General features: G+C 37.8%; 2 protein-coding genes across 2 annotated transcripts in view; one reads left to right on the top strand and one right to left on the bottom strand.

Annotated features, from left to right (window-relative positions):
* Nucleotides 1-15,335, top strand: part of si:dkeyp-19e1.3 (USP6 N-terminal-like protein) — a gene marked incomplete at its 5' end in the record, with an annotated part of 25,850 nt that extends 10,515 nt beyond the window's left edge. The window contains 13 exon segments of the mRNA XM_014005567.1: nt 4,953-5,026; nt 5,124-5,209; nt 6,109-6,148; nt 6,268-6,348; nt 6,631-6,738; nt 6,851-6,960; nt 8,253-8,301; nt 10,621-10,741; nt 10,904-10,998; nt 11,186-11,251; nt 11,353-11,452; nt 11,894-12,046; nt 12,559-15,335. Of these exon segments, the coding sequence (XP_013861021.1) occupies nt 4,961-5,026; nt 5,124-5,209; nt 6,109-6,148; nt 6,268-6,348; nt 6,631-6,738; nt 6,851-6,960; nt 8,253-8,301; nt 10,621-10,741; nt 10,904-10,998; nt 11,186-11,251; nt 11,353-11,452; nt 11,894-12,046; nt 12,559-13,964 (2,481 nt within the window). The 3' untranslated portion in view covers nt 13,965-15,335.
* Nucleotides 15,336-15,449: 114 nt separating this feature from the next.
* Nucleotides 15,450-21,834, bottom strand: uevld (UEV and lactate/malate dehyrogenase domains). Its single transcript, XM_014005569.1, has 12 exons — nt 21,663-21,834; nt 20,669-20,753; nt 20,533-20,598; nt 20,244-20,407; nt 20,019-20,160; nt 19,847-19,941; nt 18,767-18,872; nt 18,469-18,639; nt 18,224-18,388; nt 16,395-16,482; nt 16,182-16,305; nt 15,450-16,084 (listed from the first exon to the last, which is right to left on the bottom strand). The coding sequence occupies exons 1-12, from the start codon at nt 21,702-21,704 to the stop codon at nt 15,923-15,925; spliced, it is 1,410 nt and encodes a 469-aa protein (XP_013861023.1). The 5' UTR covers nt 21,705-21,834; the 3' UTR covers nt 15,450-15,922.
* Nucleotides 21,835-22,256: the final 422 nt, after the last annotated feature.

Genomic DNA, 22,256 nt, shown 5'->3' with positions numbered 1-22,256 from the left:
CAATTGTAGTTTCACTTAAAGGTTAAAGTTTAAAGTGTCAACCTAAATACTCACAACTTACTGTTCGGTTTCAACAGTCAGGGCTAAGGCTGCGCGGCATATGTAGTAGACGGTAGAAACGGTATGAAGTTGGCCTACGGTAGAAATTTACCCTCTACCGTCCTATCATCATCGCACCTATGTGAACAGGGCTGCGAGTGCAGAGACAACTGAGCAGGAGGAGTTCGAAATAAAACGAAGAAATTATAGCATTTTAAAACGTGTAAAGAGAATAAATCCTCAAATTTTCCCCCTCCCGCTGTAGAAAAGTTATGTCGGGATCATTTCCTTCCTCCCTCCCTCCATGTCGCGCAGAGCGAAGCTTTAACAACAACAGTATTTTCACACCCAAATTGTCGGAGAAAAAACTTGTTTTTATGTATTGTTACCCACCACAGAGATGATTAAAAAAAAAGACGTGGACGTTCGTTCAGTCATAAATCCATCTTGCTAATGTAAAGTCAGCTTCTGCTCTGATGATGAAGATGAGCGCACAGCGATGGAGATGAGCACGCAGCAGCTGATAAGTTCAGCAGGCAGAAGCTCATTGTATGGCAGGCGGATATTAAATCAAAAATGCTGGGTTTGATTTAGATTAGATTTCTGAAAAAAAAAGCTCTAAAAATTACATTATCTTTACTTGTTATGATAGTTTTCTACCGCGATATATACCATTACCGTGAAGGGATTCAATTTATACCGTGATATGAATTTGAGGTCGTACTGACCAGCCCTAGTCAGGGCTGGTGCTCAGTTTCCACAGCCCCACAGTTTGACCATTGCCAGATTTCTTCTAATCCCAAGCTTTGATTCTTCTTGTGCTTTTGTATAATCCGATTTCATTCAGATTAAGATTGAATATAGACCAAAAGACAGATCATCATAGATCAGGAAAACTATACAAAGGGACAAAAAGCATGATTTTGTTTGTTTTGTTTGTTTATTTATGTATGTATGTATTTATTTGTTTGTTTTTAACGATAGCTGCTCACGTATTGGTGTTTGAGTTGTTTTTGTTTCACTAAATTAGTTTCCTTCGAGTAAGGAGAAAATGGCTTTTTGGGTGCCTTTAGTATGCAGAGTTATCTGTAACAAGATTATTCCAATCCATTAATAAATTGATTCTTAATATTTTTGTTGTATGTGGGATGCAGTATGCACCAGGTATTCAAAACATTGAGMTGCAGGAAATTTCATTGACAAATCAGGAAAGGATGTTTTGACTTCATCATCTCTGCTCACAACCCTGCAATTAGCTGTGTGTGATTCAGAATGCTTTGCAAGCTGTTTGTGGTTTTAGCGAGGCAGTGACAACTTATATACACAAGCTCGATTTAGAGCTCTATGTCAACAGGAAATGATATCACCTAAGCCTCAGGCTCAAAGTCTTCTATCCTATCAACAGCCAGGTTGTCCAACTTTAGCCCTATGGGAAAGTTGTCATTGGGTTCACTTTTATAGTATATTTAGATTAACACTTTATGCTATCCGTATAAACAGAGGGACGTTTGATGGTTTTGTTTCTTTTAAAAACTACTCATCACTTCCACATGAAATTTGTGTGAGCTCTCTYGCTCTGTGACCTTCTCTTCTGTTTACTCGCTGTCGCCCACTTTCTGCCATCTGTTCAACACAATGATCTCAACTGTGAGCCTCTTAAACTTGCTGTTCAAAGGAAATTTCAGTGAGCTAACCATAAAAGCCATCCGTTTGCTTCAGCTTTTTCCCTGATTGTTTTGCCAATGATTCAGGTGGATTTCATGTGAGCTGAATACAACATTGTGGTTTTTAGCCACACATTTAATTGCTGTGTCTGGGTATTTTCAAGTGTTGCTGGTCAAACAAATTTACCAGGAAAACTCAGTTGGTGTCACACTATCAGCAGCTCTTACTCTAGCCTTTGAAGGAGTTGCCATTTGTTTCCCTTTTTTCTAACAGCAAAACAATAGTATCAGCATTCTGAAGACTCAACACAGGAAGTAAGCACGAGGACATATGGATAAAGCATAGCAACTCTTATTATAGTGATTAACCAAACAAACAGTGATTCAAGCTCAATATCTCCACTGACATTTGAATAAAAAGAAAAAAAATCATCTTTTTATTTTAGAAATAGCCTTGAAGCAAGGCATTTTTTACTTGGACTTTTTATAGGAAATGATCTGGTCCTTAGTTTTTATGTTGTGACAAAACTATTAATCTTGGATTTGAGAGCTGTAGTCACTATTAAGTTTTCCTATTAATAAAAAGAGGTGTCAACAACATTTTAGATTATATGTAAAATATTTTGTCTACTGAAAGACTAAATTAGAAATGTATTGTAATCTTAACATATTTTATTAGTCTAAAGATAAAAAGTGAACCATTTAGTGAAAAGTAGGCACAGAGAGAAATCTATATATAAAGCCCTGCCTGTGGTTTAAACCAGTAGCCTTCCAATGATGTAGATAGGTTAAAACAGGCATAAGTGGATTTCATTATAAATTTTCTTATCAATTCTGTTGTAGAGAGTTGAATACTAGGCTGTTTTAGATATCCCCACACCCATAGAGAGAGCTTTGTAGAATACCAGACAGAAAATGCATCGTTATTACTTCATCCTGTACTTTAAAATGCAGCCTGGAGTACTTGACAAGCAGTTTTTCTTAGTGAGAGTTTAACAGCATCATCTTACTGACAACTTTCTCCAAAGTTTAAATAAATTATTAGCTTGAACAATTCTGAAATCATCTGGGAAGACAAAGTTAAAGAAAGGTACTTTTTCTAAACTCATCTTTCAGTGAGCACCCATTCAGTGAGTCAGTTGTTTTGACGGTGGAGAGCAAGGGTTGTGACTAAAATTTGATTTGAAGGGGGCTTTAATCAAACACAAACGTAAGAATGTGTGAATAATTCTCAGTTTGATGACTTTATTTATCCATGTGCCAGCTGTGTCAGCCTTGAGACCTTATTGTATAGGGGAAGTCAGTTCAGTCAGAAATATCTCATTGTGAGACAAAGCATATTAGTGTTGGGGAATAGCTAAAGGGTCTTTGTTTGAAGGGGCAGGTGTTCCCCCACCTGTTGGAGCTTGTCATGTGTGCAGCCTGACACCTCAGCTGGTGAATCAACTATAAAGATGGGTACAACATTTGCCATGTACTCCAAGTTTTCTTTTTTTCTTATTTGTAAATTACATAGATGATCTGAAGTAAACCATACCGCCTTTCATATACAAAAAGTTTGAAGTGGTTTTTGTCTTTCAGCATACATGCAAAATAAACTTGATTTTCTTAAGTCTATTAATGCTTTTACTGTCAAAACAGTATACAAAATGTTTTCAATAGGGCTGTGTAACAAAGGGTTCCTAAACTTTTATCAAATATTTTCTTWTTTATGTTGTTTCCTTCTTATAATTTCTTGTTTAAATAATCTATTCTTTTTTTTTTGCTACTTTTTGTACTAAAATAGCCATTATTGCAGACATGGCATTAAACCAGCTCTATTACTTCTGCAGCTTTTAGCTTGAATCTTCTGTGACAGCATTTATGTTTATAGCGTAATGTTCTAGTTCCTTAAATAAACTTCAGATATTAGCTGTCAGTGGTATACCCAAAAAGGCAAGACCTCTTAAGGTTTTGTATGTTTTTTTAAACTTGTGCTTGGTCAGTGTAACTGCGTTTTTTTTTTTTTTTTTCCCTGTGTGTTAAAACATCACTGAAATGCTGATTTGGCTAATTTAAGTGGCTGTGCTTTTCCCCCCTCTGAGCTGAGCTGCCAAAKTGCATATAGTCATGGAAATCAAGAGATTCCTACAGGCGTCAGGTCAGGGTTATATAGGGCCAAAAAGAGAAATGTTTTTTTTTTTTTTTTTGGGACCTCATGTCTCATCTTTCTTCATGCTAGTTGCTTTTTTGCATCCAGGCATCAAGAACTGATATCAGTGCTGGCTTGCACAGACTTTTAGCACACATGCAATTAAAAAAGCTTCACATTTGTCACATTCCATATGACTACAAATAAATATCAAAAATAATGAAACAACATGTATAGTTTATACATGCTTTTATTTTTCTGTAGAAATTGGTGTTTTTTTGTCTTTTTGATAGCTATTATTTTATCTAAACTGTACTGATCGACTCAAGCTGACAGGMAAATGAGATGAATTTAAAAGTAAAATTTTTGACAGTTTAGAGCCAGAATTGTTTTGAAAAGTGTCAATCAGCCTAATCACATTGACTAAATGAAATCACACTAGAAGAGTAGTAAACGTATCAGAAATTGTCAGAGTACTAATAGTCCATCCTTAGGCTTTTGCATTGGTGCAGTGGTTCCTTACAGTATTCAGCATGCCTTTAGCAATTAATCTCAAATGTATCAAATCTTCCAAATGACTAACGATTTGATGTTTTTATGTTGGATGAATAATGTGAGTAGAGCAACTCACTTGTAGTTAAATTTTTAATCATAGTATTTGTTGTTTTTGCTTCTAACCAAAGTGATGATAATAATTATTATCTTCATTCAAGCTGAACTATCAAGTCATGTATGAGTGTGGAACAGTTTAGGTTTGAGCAGTGGTCATTTGTTCTACATTTATGTCCATGTGGTGACTGTGGTTTAGTGCCTCAGTGATCTTTGTTCTGTGCACTACACATATTTCAAGTCATTAAAATAGATGTAATGAGAATATCTCAAAAAGGGGCTTACCTGTTGATTGTATGAGGATGTCACTTACAGTCTGTAACTTTAACAGTTTTACATCTTGTTGGATTAGATGTGGTATCAGGTAGTTTGTTTTTGTCTTACATCTTATCCACACTAGTAATTGACAGATGAGTTTTTGGTTACAATTATAAAGTAAATATTTAGGTCACATTGGCAATAATTAGTTGTGGCTATTTTTAACAGCTTGTTCATCTGCCTCTTTCTAGACTTGGACATGAAGAAGGATATTGATGCACTGATAGAAGAGGAACGGGCTGAAGTCATCTCTAAATATGACAAAGTAAGCAGGTCTATTGGAGTACAATCGTGATCATTGTGGTTCTGGTTTGAACAACTATTTAAATAARTAAAATATGTTTTATCCATTGGTGTTTCAGGGCAGACAAGATGGTGTTAACATTGACCCATGGGAGGACGCCAACTATAACATCTATAAAGTCACTGACCGCTTTGGCTTCCTGCAGTAAGCTATATTAAAGTGTTTAAATTAGGGATAGGAAAAATCGTATTGCATGCAGTTAATCATCATAAAATCTGTCAACAATTAATATTTGCCACTTAGTTTACATGTCTACTAGGGCTGCAATTAATGACTATTTTTATAATCGACTAAACTGCGATTATTTTTCCAATTAGTCGATTACTCTACTTTTTATTTGTCACGTATRTCCAAGTTTCCTGTGGGCGCACTGATGGAAAACTAACAAAACTTATAGGCGATTGTCTACAGCACAAAGTGATCAGTCACTGAAAATAAAATTTATAAGACGAACAAACTAACTTTCTGAAACAATCTGCAGAGGACGGCTGCAGCCTATTAGCGTCTCATGATGTCATCATGTTTTGCTGCCACTGTCCTGCCATGGAATAACTGAGCCTGCATTTTACTTAGTTTAGTTGATTTTTTTGATCAAATATAGCCAACTTTGGAAAGTTTGTTTATTTGTTTTTTTCCTCTTTGATGCAATCGTCTCTCTGTTCCATTATTATCTCTTTGATTTGCTCACGGCTTCTTCTGTGGTTTGCAGACCACCACGTTCTTCTTCTTAACCAAACCATCTGCAGACAATAGAAACGAYTCTGCCCCCAGCAGTTYATGAATTGCATTGCYGTTACAAATGAACATTTGTGTGGGTAAATACGATGTGTCGACATTAAAATTCYGCGTCGACTTATTTTTACAATCAACATCGTCGACTATGATGACTAATTGTTGCAGYCCTCGTGTCTACATCTGTATCTGTGTGTTTCTCTCATCTTTATGCCTTTCACATTTTTTCACATCAGGAAAATTATTAAGATGACCACTAAACAAATGTTTGTACCATTAATTTTTGTGTTTTTTTGTTTTTTTTGCTCCAGTGAGGAAGAACTCCCAACACCTTCTGCACTTGAAGAAAAGGTAAAGACTGGTTTTTTTTGTTTTTCTTGGATTGTATGTTCAGATTTCACTTCTTGTATAATGCGTTTCTTTGTACTTCTGTATTTGACTTTATGTTGGTATCTCTTTCTTCTCTCCAGCAAAAACAACAGGAAATTGAACGAGTTCAAAAATGGCTGAAGATGGTGAAGAAATGGGACAAGTACAAGAACAGTGAAAAGGTTGGCATTGGCTGTCATAAAACAGAAACTTCTTCCTCCMTTTTTCCTGATCTGTTCCTTGTCTGTTATGTAATATTTTATTTTATTTTTTGTATCTAATTTGTTTTCCATTCCTAATTTAGGAATAGCTTTTTTTCCCCCTTCCCACTTCGTAGTCTGGATTGAAAACAAATGCATAAATACAAKCGACTGTACCCAAAATAGCAGCATTTATACTTGAATTCCCACATCTCTACTGTGACTGTTGTGATGAAGTGCCTTTACGTGTTTTATTTGTTTCAGTTGGTGAAACGTATATATAAAGGTATACCTCTCCAGCTGAGAGGCCAAGTTTGGGCCTTGCTTTTGGACATAGATAAAGTGAAGCAAGAAAACATGGGAAAATATGAGGTATGACTTTTTCATTGACAACAATAATTAGGGATATGTAAACATTATATCTATGTTTCGGATTCTTTCGCTGGCTAGTTTTGTGACAGTTGCAATCATTTCCATTCCCCAGAAAATGAAGCARCAAGCTCGCAATTTCTCAACGGAGATCAAGCAGATTGACCTGGATGTGAACAGAACCTTCAGGAACCACATCATGTTCATGGATCGCTTTGGAGTCATGTGAGTTCTGATGAGGAAATACGTTTTGGTGCTCGTTTCCCCAGGAACAGGAGATCCAGACTGTTCAACCATGAAAAAAAGTTAATAATCTAATGTTAAAATAAATGTCCCACAGCTGTCAGACTCAAAATCCCTTTGCTTATTTATAAATGCTTCAACTTTTGTTGGTGACCATCGAGTGCCTCATACCCACAACCTTTAACTCTCTTCATGTCTAGAAGTTCAGTGTGGACCTTACGGCTGTTAGTTTTTCTTTCAGTATTGCCTTTATGATATAGATAGAAATTCTGAGTTACCTTTAGCACCTATTGTCCTCAACAAACACAGCTTGTTTCTGGTTTGTTTTGCCAAAATTAATTTACTCAGACCATTCAAACGATGCATAAGGTGCTTTTATTTTTGTGACACCACATGTGTACAGGTTTGGCTCACGGAGGCTCCTGCAGGGCGTGACTTTTGATCTAAACTTTGAAACAGCCGCACTCGCACACAAAAGAAGAGTGGTGGTTTCCTTCTCTCAGCATTTTATTAGCCTTCCTGTCAATGCACAAAGCCCCACAGGAAATGGCATTCACTCTGAATCTGCACCATCTAAAGTTTGCATGTGTAAAATAACGCTGAAACAAACAAATATATATAACCAATTAAAAATACATTAAAACACAAATGTCTTGAACAAATATTGACTTTGCTTGGGATGGTTGTTGAAGCTACTTAGCTTATGTYTTGTGTGTGTTTCAGAGTGCTCTTTTCTTTCTCTTTGTGATGTACTTCCTCTTTGATTCAAAGCCACTGAGCCCAAACAGACCAAAACACTGCTTCATCCTGCTCGGCTGCCCTCTCCTTCCCTGCGCGTCTACAGCTGTCTTACTCACACAGAGACACTGACAGCTATTTAAAGTGCTTTTCCTGTCTCTGCCGTTGTCTATTAGAACATGGTTTTGTTATGGAAGCCTGGAGGGGAGACATCCTCTTTATATTATATTTGTTAATGCCATGCTCATACACATTTATGCAAACACAATGAGTGCCTTGTGCTCACTGTCTGAAACTGTTAAATCCCAGATGTAATCAGCTGAACGGTGCCACACTCTCCAGTTATAGAAACCAGATGAGAAATGTGATCTTTGGAAGCACAGATGATTTTAATTTCTGTGTCATAACATCTGCTTCAAGCAGAAACACAAAGTTTCTTGTAGTTGTTGTACGATCATTTTTTTTAAACTTGCATGTTTCATGCTCAGTTATCAGTTTCTTGTTTTTAATTGGTGTTTTTCCTGTTTTTCCTTCAGGCAACAAGCTCTGTTTCATGTACTGGCAGCTTACTCCGTCTACAACACGGTAAGTTTTCATATGTGTGGAAATATGTGCACATTCCTGTCGCTGTGTTGCTTAATATGAGAGTTTTGTGTACACCGGTCTTGCAAAAGAACGACATTCGCACAACAGCTACAAGTTCATCTGTTCTTTTGGTTTCTGTACAGCAGAGCGCAGGCCAGGCATTATACCCCCGCCTGTTCTCACTCTTGTTTAGAGCCTTGGGTGAGATCTTTTATTTATGAGTGGCTCAGCCTGAATGTAACAGACTATCAGCAAACCTACATTCATGTTCTCACTGTTAAACCAAGCTTCCCTTCTGTATATTTCAGATATTATTGATATGTTAATCCCAAGCATTACTTTTTTAAAATGTGAGTTATAATTTAGTTTAGTTTATTCATTTCTTTAAAAACAACATAAATTCAACAAACAACAAAAATAMAAATCATAAATTAAATGAAAGGTAGCAGTAGAAGAAAAAAAATCTTATTATATCTGCCCCTTTTTCTCAAATAAATAAATTCAATCAAAAATAATCTTTAGTTTACAAAAATATAATATAATTTGCACTTAGTGCCAATATTTTAAGTCATTTGAGTATCATCAGTCTTACTTTATTTTAATCTTATATAGACTTCAGTATTGTATTGTACTTAGAAAAAACAAAAGTTGATGTGTTTAGATTTGAAATGCCTCATATAACCACCTTAATTAGATCAGACTGTTCCAGTGTGCTWATATCAGAACAAGGGGGTCGATGAAAATCTTTTACATGTAACTTTAAAGTTGCACATAATCTGAACCTGTTGTTTTGCAGAAAAAAAAAATCACAAGCTTATTTCAACACAGGATAATTTTGAAGTCTATTACAGGAACAGAAACAATGTGGTCACCTTCTGGAAGCTTCCTATTTATGTCAGTATTCTTATGAAATGCTGTCATATTATTCATAAGTCCTGCTTCCATTTACTGTAACTCCCTCTGGTCTTTGGTTTGGATTTTTATGTTAACGGCTCTGTTTTTTGGTTTTTTGATTTTTATATATATTGTGACCAGGCCACAATAAGGGTCTTTCTTCATTTGTAAACATTCTGGCTCCTGTGCAGCTAGAAAAAAAAAAGTCATGTTGACATGTAACAAAACAATTTATTCAATAATCCAGCATGTTTCCAATTTCACCTTTTTTTTAAATCAAACTGAAGAAGTACCCAGATAGCAAAACATGAGTGAATCAGCATTGAAATATGATTAGGCATGATATTGAATGCATGTTGAAATTCTACAAAAAGTRGTCGGTGACTTACTTGTTGAACCAATGTTAGGTTTTMAWCCRTAACTGTTACTATATCAGTGTTGATTCAACATTGATTAGATGACATTTCAATCATTAGAATTCAACCATGAAGCAACAGGTTCAATWATATCTTTTCAATATTGGTTATTTGGCTAGAATTGGATGATTGCTTGATGATTGATTCACCATCAATCGTTAATCAAAAATCAGCTCTTTTTTTAACCATAATTCAACATTGAATTAACATATTTTACTATCTGGGTATTTTCAATGTAAATATTTGTTTACCAAATTTACACAGTTTTGCTTAAAAAGTGTCAGAACATTCACAAATGTGACACAACATGACCACCTACAATAAAAACTTGCTGAGCAGAATACTAACCTGCACTTATTCATCAGTTGGGATATTTTTTTAGATTCAGTTGTCTGTTCTTTAGTGGCAGAGCCAGAGGAAGTGGGCATGTGTTTCCACACTTTTTCTTCTTTTTTTTCCTCCCCTCTCCTCACACAGTGCTCAAAAGAAATTGGGTCAGTAGGAGAGTTAAAAGAGGAAAGCAGAAGGGGATGTTTGTCTTTTTCACATATGTCACGGTAGGGAGGAATGTGAAAAATGTGTTGTTTAACCTCTCTTTAACCCCAATTATATTTACCATATTTTCCTTGAAAGGATATTTTTGAATGTCCGTTTTTGTCTGCAAAGTAAATTTGCCTTAATATGGACAAATACTAAGTGCATGTGGGCTAGCCGAGGTTTCTTGTAAACCAATGAATTCTGAAGTCAGCCTGGTTTGAATTAAAGTTTAAAACATGACATTAAGGACAATATGTTTGTAGCTACTGAAAATAGATTTTTTTAAAGGTGTTTAAAATGTTGCTGCTGCCTCTCCTTGAGTACAACCACACACATCCAGTCTGATTTAAGAGCGCATTAGATGTTCAAATGCTCTCTTTTATAACTCTTAGCCCATTCTCAAATAAACTAGATTCACTTTTATTTGTCCATTTTGTTTATTTTAAGCTTTGTCATCCTCTGTTTTTACTAGGAGGTGAGTTACTGCCAGGGGATGAGTCAGATCGCTGCCATCTTGCTCATGTACATGAATGAGGAAGATGCCTTCTGGGCTTTATCTCAGCTCCTCACCGACAGCAAGCATTCCATGCACGGTGAGTCAGGGGAAGAGATGTAGACAAATCTTCAAGTCTTTAAAAGAATTCAAATTTAAAAAAGGATAAATGAAATGTGGCTTAACATCTTGCTTCAACCACCACACACTTTCTGCCTTTATTAGTGGTTTTAGTTGTTTTTTTTTCCTTTCTCTGTGTTAGGGTTTTTCATCCCAGGATTTCCCAAACTTCAACGCTTCCAGACTCACCATGAACTCATCCTGTCCAAAATGCTTCCAAAGCTGAAGAAACACCTGGTGAGTTAACAGTACTGATGCTCGAGCTCTGGAGCTCAGTTCTTAACTTAYGTTGAATAAGTTAAGTCACATGTTAAGGATGTTACTGCTGAAGTTATGAAAGATTTCTTGAAAAGTGAGATTTATAGCTAAAAACAAACTTAAGGAGCTTTTCATATGAACTGTGCCTTTATTCATTCCCACACAGGACAAGGAGCAGATGACAACAGGGATTTACTCCACCAAATGGTTTCTCCAGTGCTTCATTGACAGAGTAAAATTTTATTTCTGTCACAGTAGCAACATTACATGCCTTTTTCCTTCCTTTCTTTTTAATTTTTTTAACATACTGACTGCCCTCTTGTGTTTTGTCAGACACCTTTCACACTCACCTTACGTTTATGGGACATCTACATATTGGAAGGAGACAAGATACTAACTGCTATGGCCTACACAATCCTCAAGTTACACAAAAGTGAGTATAAAGCGGATTTAAGCAGTCTTCACATGCTGTCCTCTGAATCCCAGATGTAGCAGTGCCGGCTGTGAGTGTTACTGTGTGGATTAAACCGCACACTTCCCCTCGTTCRGCTGCATCTTTGCTGGACGGCTTACATAATACAAACAAACATGTTGCCAGGGAGAAAAATCTAGAGCTGACTTTTCGTTGGCTGCGTGGACAAACAGTGTTTGAGCTTTCGGAGCATCTCGTGCAGCTCACAGCTTGGAACTCCACACTYTCTAGTATTGAAATGAGAAATTCAGCTCCCCGGTTGGAGACCAGAACGTCTTCAGCTACGGAATTAGACCTCCAGTTGTTTTTAAATTTATTTTTTTTGAAATTGTTATGAGTTTATCTTATATTTGAATTGCYATCATTGACAAACTAGCTTTTTTTTGCACTGTCTGTAATCAGAGCGGCTGATGAAGCTTCAGTTGGAGGACCTGAGGGAGTTTCTTCAGGAGCAGCTGTCTGATTCTTACCTCTTCCTTGACGATGTGGTGATTGAACATTTACAGGCTTCAATGTCAGAGCTGCACAGTAAAAGATTGGATCAACCTCCTCCAGGTGCAGTAGGGYTCTTTCTATTGTTTTTATATAACAAGCTTCATTGCTGCATTTCTGATGAAGTTTGAAGAATATTGCTGCTTGATAATATGTAAAACCTGACATTTTTATTTATTATTTTTTATAATGATGGGAGTTCTAAAAGACAAAATGAGACAAAAATAATTTAATATAATATTGCAGTTAACTCAAACTAGATATTTCCAGTAACTGGTCGTCATACGTTTGTTTGGAGGATGGAGGATTTTGGATGTTGCAGGTTTTTATGGGAACTGTTTTATTCAAGTACTTTTACAGTGCTCCTATTGGATAAAGGTCTTTGATTCAACAGATCTAAAATATTATGATTTCATTGGGCTAATTAGTGGTGTCACTAAACTCTTTAAAAAAGCATTAAAATGTGACCATTTTATAGCTGTCCTTAAGCAGTAAAACAGAAAATTCCAATGCTTTCACAACTTTTCAAGCACTGTCAAATAAATATATCTTTCCTCTTTGTCTCTTTTTTTTAGCCAAGTCAGATGAGCTGCCAAAGAAGCCTCTGGGTCAAGAAAGACCAGTTCTCCTTGTACCATTTCAGTCCGACTCACCTGTTGAGGTCAAAATAAATCAGCAGGCTAACAACAAGCCCGTCAAAGAGACTTGTCTAACAGACGACTCCGCCCTGCAACAAACTCCTTCTTCTGCAGAGTCCCAGAATTCACAAAGCTTTTCTGAAACAAACACACTTTCATCTGACTCTGTTGTTGATCAGACACAAGGAACACCGTCCCCCCTAGGGTCTTGTATAGCACCGGCATTTCCCCCTAAAGTTAAAAAGCCTATAATTGAAGCTGGGTTGGTGAAAGATTCAAACAACTTTCTCCCAGAGGTTTGCCTARATAGAAAACAGGAGAATGAGACAAATAAGCCCCAAGAGGAGCCTAYGGATTGGCCTCCACCCTATGAGCCGTCTGCTCTGGAGGCTATTACCATGCAGACTGAGGAGGAAATCATGGACCTTCCAGACCTACCACCTCCACCCTTATTCTATCCTGAGCAGAGTGAGCAAAGGTCTCAGAACAACAAATCTCCCACCTTAAGGGCTGGGCCTGGCCCAAATATCCAACTCTGCTCTCCTTCCCCTCGTTCAGCCTCACCACTGGTCACTCGGGTCAAGGCATCCCCAAAGCCAAGTCCAAAACTAAGTCCAAAACCACGTTTAGCTATCAATGTCGCGAAGGTAAAAAGTCCTCCTCACTCCACCTGCACACCAAACTCCTCCTCCTCTCCCAGGCTTCCACCCGCAAAACCAACAAAGTTCCCAATCTCTCTCTACGTCCCCGCATCCATGGGAGACCGCCGGCCTTCCAACACCTCGCAGTACGACAACCTGTCTGAGGCTGACGACGACGATCACTTTGCGGAGAGACTGCTGGCGTCCACTCCTGAGGAACGTCCCCTCATGCACAGCACCCCGCCTTATAATGCCGACAGAAACTACGACCCTGCTTCCTACCCCGTGCCTCCACCACCTGTCTTCATTCCTCCGTCTCCTCCCTCTGTTCTCTCTGCAGTGTGCGCTCTCCCCAGCTTGCCTCGAGAGCCAGAATGCAGAGGCGAGGACAGCTGGGTGGAGGATTCCATCATTCACTCCCCTCCACCCAGTTTTGCTGACAGACTCGTTCCGTTTCAGTGTGCCACCGCCAACTGTTCAGACACACACCGAGCCGTGTCGCCCGTCTACCCGAAGAGTTTCTCCAGAGGCCCCCGAGACCGTTCTGCTTTTCCAGCACCTTTGTTGTACACGAGGTCTCCCCCTGGCCACTCCAGGTCCTCAGGACAGTCCCCAGTAGGTGTGGCCCTGGCTCAGTCCAGCCCAGACTTTTGTAGGACTCCCCCTGGTGGACAGAAGCTGCCAAAGTCTGTGACTTTTTGATACTTCTATTTAATTATGCCAATGTGATGTGGATTCTTTAATGCTGCTTTGATTTTCAAAGCCAGTAGCTCTTCGGTTTGTCTAAGGTGCTTTGTGTGCATGAGTCTAAGGACTTCATGTACATCTACTGTAGAAATATCTGTATCAGTTGCACCCCTTTGTAAGGAAAGCCATGTCAAACTAACAACTTTCTTGTTATTGGCCACAGAAAATGTAACAGTTAGACTGCCCTTGGTTATTTACGACCGCAATTAGTTTCATTTTGATTGATACTATGAAGAAACCATACCAGCTGCACAAGACGCCAGCCTTTCATTTCTAGTTCTGTTCATGTTCTTCCATCAAAGTGTATCAACGTCATCATGGCAAACCAAATGTAGCATCATAAGGGCTTTTAGGCTGCCAGATAAGAATAACTTAGCAAGGTGTAAATCTGTTTTCATGGCGTCGGGGTAAACCGTGAGCAGGATTGCAGACAACTGGGATCCCTCACTAAAGTGTTTGTGAAACTAAAAGATTTGTTTGAAGTGGTAACAATCAGCAGCAGTGAAAAATGGTGCAATAAATTACTAATGAAAATACTGACCCAAACATTATGTTGCCTTTTTAAGGTCAGTTGTTACACAGAGGTGGTAGTGGGTGAGTGTTTGAAATTTAGTTACAAAGCTCTTATCATATTGCTTTACATTTTGATAATATACTGTGTATATGTGATTGCACGGGTTAACATTAAGAAACATAAGTGGCACAGACTGTTTTAGAGAAAAAAACACATTGGTAGCTCCATTTAGTGGTAACAGTTTGACTGTTACKGAGTTTAAACTTCAAATTTAAGTTGTTTCATTAGCCTTACAGTGTTAAGGGGGAGAAAACTATTACAGATCAGGAAGCTAAACGAATTAAAACTTAATTTATTCASTCATATCTCAGAGCCATTAGTGACTTTGATGTACATTTAATTTACCTGCTTAAAGAAAACGTGTTCTTGTAAAAATGGAAGTTGAGCCATAATATCTGTAAGACTTCATGAATAGATTTATATATACAGTTATACAATATGTCAAATATCAGTATTGTCTTTTTTTTGCACTGACAATTGTCAATTTAAACAGATTTTTGCAGTTTGTTTTTCTACCTGAGTTGCAAACTGTTGCTTAAAGAAAAAAACTTTGGTCTCGCATTGCATGGACTCACAGGACGGTGCTCTCTGGACTGGACACGCTGACGTTTTGTTGTTTGATGTGACCACAAATTGTACTTCACTACTTTTGTAAGTTCGGTTGTCATCGTGGAGACTGGGRGCTCTGACCAAAGCTTATTTACATTTATGCAACTACTTGAGTTTTATAAAAGAAAAAGAAAAAACCTTTGGATGCCGCCTTTGTTTACTTTTTAATCAGACAATCTAATGCTTGTTAATGCTGTCAAACTTTTCCTACACACCCACACAGTTGTGTAGTTCTACATGATTCATATGAAGATGTGTAAAGGGGGTTTTGCATTAATCAGAGCAAACGAGGCTTTTAGAAACATTTTAATTAGGAAACTAATACTAAGCCTTACAATGATTTAAAGCTAGCACCCTGTACTGCAAATTACACAACAGCCTATATCTTGATTTTCTCAAAAAGCAAATTTGTACAAAAGTATTTAATCTTCTAGATAAGTGCTTAAAAATGCAAATTGCTTTAATAGGTTTTGCTGAAAATTCCATAGAAAAAATAACAGTACATTCATGTAACAAGACAAAATGCAAAATAAACCACCTTTAAGTCGTGTTATTTTACAACTAAATTTCTTATATTAGTGTTTTTTTACATCTTTAAGCGATTATTTCTTATAACTTAACTTTGGTGTTTGTACAGTCCATCCTTCATAAAAATAAGCCTTGAGTTTAATTACATGTTGAGAGTAACCGTGTCATTTTGCAGCAGCGGCTCCCGCACCCTTCATAACGTTCATATCCTGAGCTGACTCATGAGGTCTGAAAGAGAGCCGACGCTTTCTCGGAGTTTGGCGTCCTCCTGTCCCAGAGACACTCCGGCCAGGCGCGTGGACCCGTTTGCCCCCATAACGCAAGGCAGACTCAGGAACACCTCTGCACCTATGCCTCCCCAGCCCTACAAAAAAAAAACAAAAGTTTAAATAAAGCCGTTAAAATCCACCTAACCAGGCGAGTGTTAGAAATGAACGTGTAAATATTTGTTTTAAAACTACCTGAGCCAGTGTGGAGACGGAGTGCGGCTTCATCTTATTTGTCAAGATGCTGTTGGTGATGTCAGCAACGGAAAGGCCCACAGACCATGACCTTTGACCTCGATTCTTTATGAGCTCAAACGCTCTGCAAAGTCAGATAAAAAGCAAATCATTAAGACAGAAAACTTTTCTGAAAATGTTCTGACTCTAAATCTCACACGTTTGTTCCCGTACCTGTCTAAGAGTGGTTTGGTAGAACCGGATCCTGGTGCGATCTCAAGCGCTCCGTTGGAACTCAGCCCAACATTACTCATCACAGACACTGCAGAGGGGTGGAAAAAAAAAAATCATTCTTAATACGTCACCTACAATTCGCTTTCAYGAGCTGTTTCAACAGAAGAAACGGACAAGATTAGCTGGTGCTGCAACTTAAACAGTTCTGAACACATTTCAAGGAACACAAACGAGAGCTAAATACRGAAGCTGTAAAAATAGAAAAACACATTCTGATTACGTAACGCACAAGTAAAATTTACTCTTCTAAATGTTAGAATTCTGGAAAGAAATAAGGCTAAAAGATAAAGAGTCTTAAAACTTTTTTGTTTTTGTCTGTTAGCATATCTCTCAGGAACCACWGCATATATTGTAATKAAACTTTCAGAAAGTAAACATGAAAGGTACATCTCCAACTGATCAAACTTTGGAGTCACCCCAATTTGAAATAGTTGCCAAAGAWGATCAAACTTAGCAAACACAAATATCGGTCCATTTTACAGATTTTATGCTACATTGTGTTTGTAGTGGAGTTATTCACACAGATCTGTGCTTCAAACGTTTGAATAAGCTGTTTGAGTCGTCTCTTGTTTGTTTTTTGAAAAATGAATAAAACATTTTTAGAATTATATCTAATTTTTTTAGAGTACAAACTTTATTTCAGACTCGAGGTCCAGCTAAAAGCAAAAAGAACAAGATAAACAACCAAATACACATATCTTCAATCACTCAAAAAAATTACATAATCAATATAAAATAAAAGTATTCTTCTTAAGAATTACTTTATTCTTTTTCACATTTGCCTTTCAGGTAACCTGGTAAAAACCAGACCCTTGTCCTTCACTTTGCTTCGTACGAGGGTCTGGACTCTCGGCTATAGAGAAGTGATTCTTGCTGGAGGCGTGGCCTCTGCTGAAGYTTAAAATGATTGGATCGGTTGGCCGCGACATGTGTGTGCCAGCTGAAGGAGGCTAAGCTAAGAAGCTAACAGGAAATCACGTGCGCTGTAAACAACCCTACTGAGAGGAGAGAAGTACCGAGCCAAACGAGACAACTGTAAATGAGAGCTGCTGCTTTGTCAGACAAATTTAATTTAATTTGGAAGCCTTATCAACACAGACTGGCTTCATTCACTTCCTCCAATGCCGTATGCTAAACTAACTAGCAGACACTGCGCAGAAAATCGATGTCGTTCAAAATCCCGCCTTCTGTTCTGATTGGCCCGAATGAAATGTTCCCAAAGTAATCCTTGTCTATGGGTGAAATCCCAGATGGAGCAGAGAAGGGAAACTAGAATTGAGCGGAACGGTGAAGGAAGGCAAGGGCCAGGCTAGCTTTCAGGGCTTTAATACAGTATACAGAAGAGAATTAAGGCCACTGGGGAAAAAAATCTGACTTAAATCTCAGTTTTTTTTTTTTTATTATCTTTTTTTAATCTCAGAATTCGGACTTTTGTCTCAGAAATATGGGATTTAAGTCAGAATTCTCTCTATTTTTTCAGTGGCTCTAATCCTCTTCTGTATATTGAAGCCCAGAAAGGCAAATATGAAAAAGAATAAAGAAATTCTTAAGAATATTTTTTATTTTATATTAATTATGTAATTTCTTTTTTTCAAGAATTCTGACATCTCAAAATTCAGATTTTAATCTCAGAATTCTGAGAATAAATCAGAATTTTATTTTATTTTTTCAGTGGCTCTAATCCTCTTCCCTATAAACAACAGCGTTTGTGTAATAAATAAAACTGTTCAACTTTACACATGTAAACCGTTAAACATTTTTTGGCTCACCTTTGTTGTCGGACTGTTCTCCTATGACCCACGCAGGTTTGTGCGYATTCAGATTAATATCCAGAACGTAACTCAGACGCTCTGAGTCCAGATTGCAACCTGCTCCAATCACGTGTGTTGGAGGCAGGCCACTTTGTCTCCAGGCWACATGGGTCATGATGTCCACTGGATTAAAAAAAAACAAACAAATGGTAAATATATTTWAAAAAGAAACCTTTAAAGGAGTGTTTGCTTTTGTTACCGACCTGGTTGTGATGCAATGAGCATAACAGCAGCAGGGCTGAGATGGGCCAGTTTTGGGATTATTGTTCTGTAGAGATCCACGTTAGTCTGAACCACGCTGACGTACGACTGCTCGCCGCTCCAAGCGTTCGCCGTCACCACCACAACCCTGGAGCCTGCCGAGGCTGAGAAATCTAACAAAACGGGTGAAATATCATCAGTTTCCAAACAAAAACATGCTGTTACCATCATTATTTCTTCACAGAGGCGTCACCGATGAGTCATCATTACAGCCGCATGACGGTGCAGAAAGTGACGTACCTTTAGATACCTTCACCTTCGGCACATTGAAAATCTCCAGGTCCGTGCTGCCACCTTTGGTGGAGCTTTCAGCAACGTCAATGAAAACAAGTTTATCCACATTACACTGCAGAACAATACAGAAAAAAAAACAAGAAATGATGATTCTTCAATTAAATTTGGTAAATCGTTAAATCTTTAAAAGGGACCTGTTATGTAAAATTCACTTTTTTAAAAGTTTTTTTTTTACTAAACTTTGGGTATGTATTTATTTAAAAAGAACAGTCCTAGGACCAAAAAATGCACCCAGGGGCATATTTACTGTAAGTAAATGTATTTTTAACGTATATTAACGACAAGTTTTATACTTCCGTTATTTTGTGATGTCACAAGCCGTACGACAACCCACCGGAACCTGCGTTCAGCCCCTTAYCTAGCAACCCCCGGGTGAGGCTCCACCTCCTCAATATAAAAAGCCGTCACGGTGTTGTTGTGTAATGTGCAGCTCATTTCACAACAAGCCTCCAATAAGGCAATGGGTAGAGTGTTGGACCAGAGAGCGGGAGACCCGGGTTTGAGACCGGCACGGACACAATTTAATTATTTATTTATTTTCATTCGTTATGAACACGTTTTCTCATGTACCTCTATTGTTTAGCTTATTAAAGCCTATTTGTTCGAGTTTCTGAGGTATTTTGACCACTGCTGCTCTCTGCTCTGGTAACAGCATGCAGAGTGAGAGCAGAGGAGGGGGAGGAAAAAAAAAAGAAGCTGCGACAACGACTCTGCCTCTGGGTCTCTCATATGGTTGTACAACGGAGCTCCTGCTATTACTAGCCATGCTAACGTAAACGCTGGCTTTGGAGGGCGGAGTTAATGTCAACAGATTATTGGAGGGCGTTATCAACAGAGCTCATTAACATAAACAGCTCTTCTGAACAGAAGTCAGAGCAGGCAGAACTAGAAAATGGGAAATTTTATTATCTGAGAATTATTTTGTGCATTAAATTGAATGAACATGGTCTGGATAGCCCACAGACATACCATAAAAATTTCTAGGRCCCATAATTGGTCTCCTTTAAAATCAAGAAAGGTGATTACCTTTGATAAAATGCTCATCACGCTTGCCATTCCTAAATCTCCTCCTCCAATTACTGAGACTTTGATTGGCTGATTATCCTGAGGTCTAGTTCCACCTATAAAATAACAAAAGTTGTTMAAATCTTTTCTTACTGGTTGTCAAAATAAAAAAGCCTTATAGAGCGTGAAGCACCGTCACTGAGCTTGAGATTAGAGACAAACGCCAGGAGCTCATGGGGGTCTTTGTTGTCTGTTGCGGTTTTTGTGGCCAGCGGCGGGTCCTCCTCAAACTTGACACTCATCTCCTTCAGAAGACCAACAACCGAGGACTTGGGCTGTTCAGAGAGCAGACAAAGAATGATGACGACGCCACGGCACAGAAATGTGTCCAGTTTTATAGCTTGAAGACGGAATTTACGTAGTCCCAGGTGTGAAGTCCTGGCAGGTGGATGCGTCCTCTGGCGTCCACGTGCTTGCCCTCTCTGATGACCATGTTCGAGGTGGGTTTCAGCAGACATATGGGAGGAGTGAAGGGAAACGAGTCCAGAAGCCACAGCTGGATGGGGAAGTTGTAGGAGCGACCTTAGAGGAGGCGCTGCCGTTAAAACGTGCACTATATATTCAAGTCTGACTCCTGGGTTTGGTTATGAAGTTAAAATTTGAAAAAAAAAAAAAAATCAGTAAAAATAAAATTTGATCAGACTTACCGTCATACTTTACAGGAATGACGCCGGTTAATTTCAGGAGATCTTTCTGGCTGCTGTCGGTGAACGCTGAAATCCAGAACAACTACGGTCAGCTTTTATAAGAGATAACGTGTCTGACCGCAGCACACAGACTCACTGTATGTGCCTGTGGAGGGTCTCATCTCAGGGAAGACTCGGTGGATTTTCTGCAGCTCCTCYAAAGCCACATCATGAAACTTGTACTGAAGTAAAACAAAAATGGCAACCCATCAGTCGTGTGGGTCAAATGATTTTCCACATTTTCATTTCATTTTCTCCTACAAAGAGGTGAATCTTAATCATTAATGACATTTTCTGTCCTCTTCAGCATTAACGTGCCTAATTTCTCCGAAACAGAAAATGCCAAAAATTTATTCTATCTTACAAATAATTAAACCATGTGTATTTGTCACTATTTATTTTATTAAGTCCTACAAAAGCTACGAGAGGGTGTTTAATTTGTCAACACAATGAATAAATTATGACACAGTGTCATGTGTTGTACATTCTGAGGTTACATCAAATTTTAAAACCAGGTGGTTTGAGTGATTTGTTTTCAGTGTTGTAACAAGTAAAACCTCAAAACTAAAAAAAAAGKCTGATTTTCCTTTTCACTTTGACTGCTATGTCTTAAACTAACTGATAAAAATGTTTTAAAAAGCTCAATTTAGCAACCATTTTTCAGAAATTACATGGGCATAATAATTCATTTTCATTTTAACTCAAAACAGTTATAAACAACTCAGATAGKGTGGGCACAAATTGTTACACCAATTTTATTAGTTAAATTGATGGAGTATCAATTTACATAACAGCTATAATGTAAATTCTGACCCTCTGTGATCACAGAGGAACAAGATAAATCAGATAAACATAAACATATGGAGCTAGTTTCAACCACTTGTTAAAAATATTAGTTTTATTTCTTTTAATTGTGCTTTTTTTTGAAGTATTTTAGGTTAAGTTTCGCCCTGACACAATGAAGGAAACAAAGCTGGTTCTGCCAGTTAGTTCGGACTGGCAGTGGCTAATAGAAATTAGCCTGCGGTGCTAACCGGCTTTTAGCTGAGTTTTAATTTGTTTTCAGTTTGCTACGGTGTTAAATGACTTACCTTGGAGAGAATCCGCTGTATTTTCTCTGGCTTGAGGTCCATCTATTTAGATACGAAAAATASAAGAAAACAAACTCGTGACTTTCGTTCTACGTTTTGATTTTTCTCCACTCCAGCTCAGTAAATAAACTTCAGTTCCGCAAACTTTTTTTTTTAAGGAACCAAAGGGAAGCCGAGAACTTGACGTCACCGCCCAAGTCAGCCTCCGCCCATTTTTCCACTGTATGGAAAGTCGTTATAACCTTTAATCAAACCTCATTCTTCAAAATGTTAGAAGTGAGAAATTGGAAATAACTAAAGTACATTTGTAAATGTAAAAAAAATAATGAATTTCGAGGTCTCAATAATTTAAACTATATTTGACGGAACTAATATCTAAAAATCTTGAAGTGTCTGTTATATTTGCTTCACTCACTTTTTGTCTAAAAATATATGAAGGCTTTCTTCTATTCTTGAGGAACATTTCAAATATTGCAGTTATCTTTTTTCTTTTCTTCCTTGAGCACCTTTCTTTTAAGCATATTAGGTTTTCAAATCCACATGTTCACAAATACTTGGAATCTAAAATAAGTTGCCCATTTCATATATATATAT

The sequence above is a fragment of the Austrofundulus limnaeus genome, unplaced genomic scaffold (assembly GCF_001266775.1).
Source record: "Austrofundulus limnaeus strain Quisiro unplaced genomic scaffold, Austrofundulus_limnaeus-1.0 Scaffold31, whole genome shotgun sequence".
Lineage (NCBI taxonomy): Eukaryota > Metazoa > Chordata > Actinopteri > Cyprinodontiformes > Rivulidae > Austrofundulus > Austrofundulus limnaeus.
This window is presented reverse-complemented; position numbering and strand designations above follow the sequence as displayed.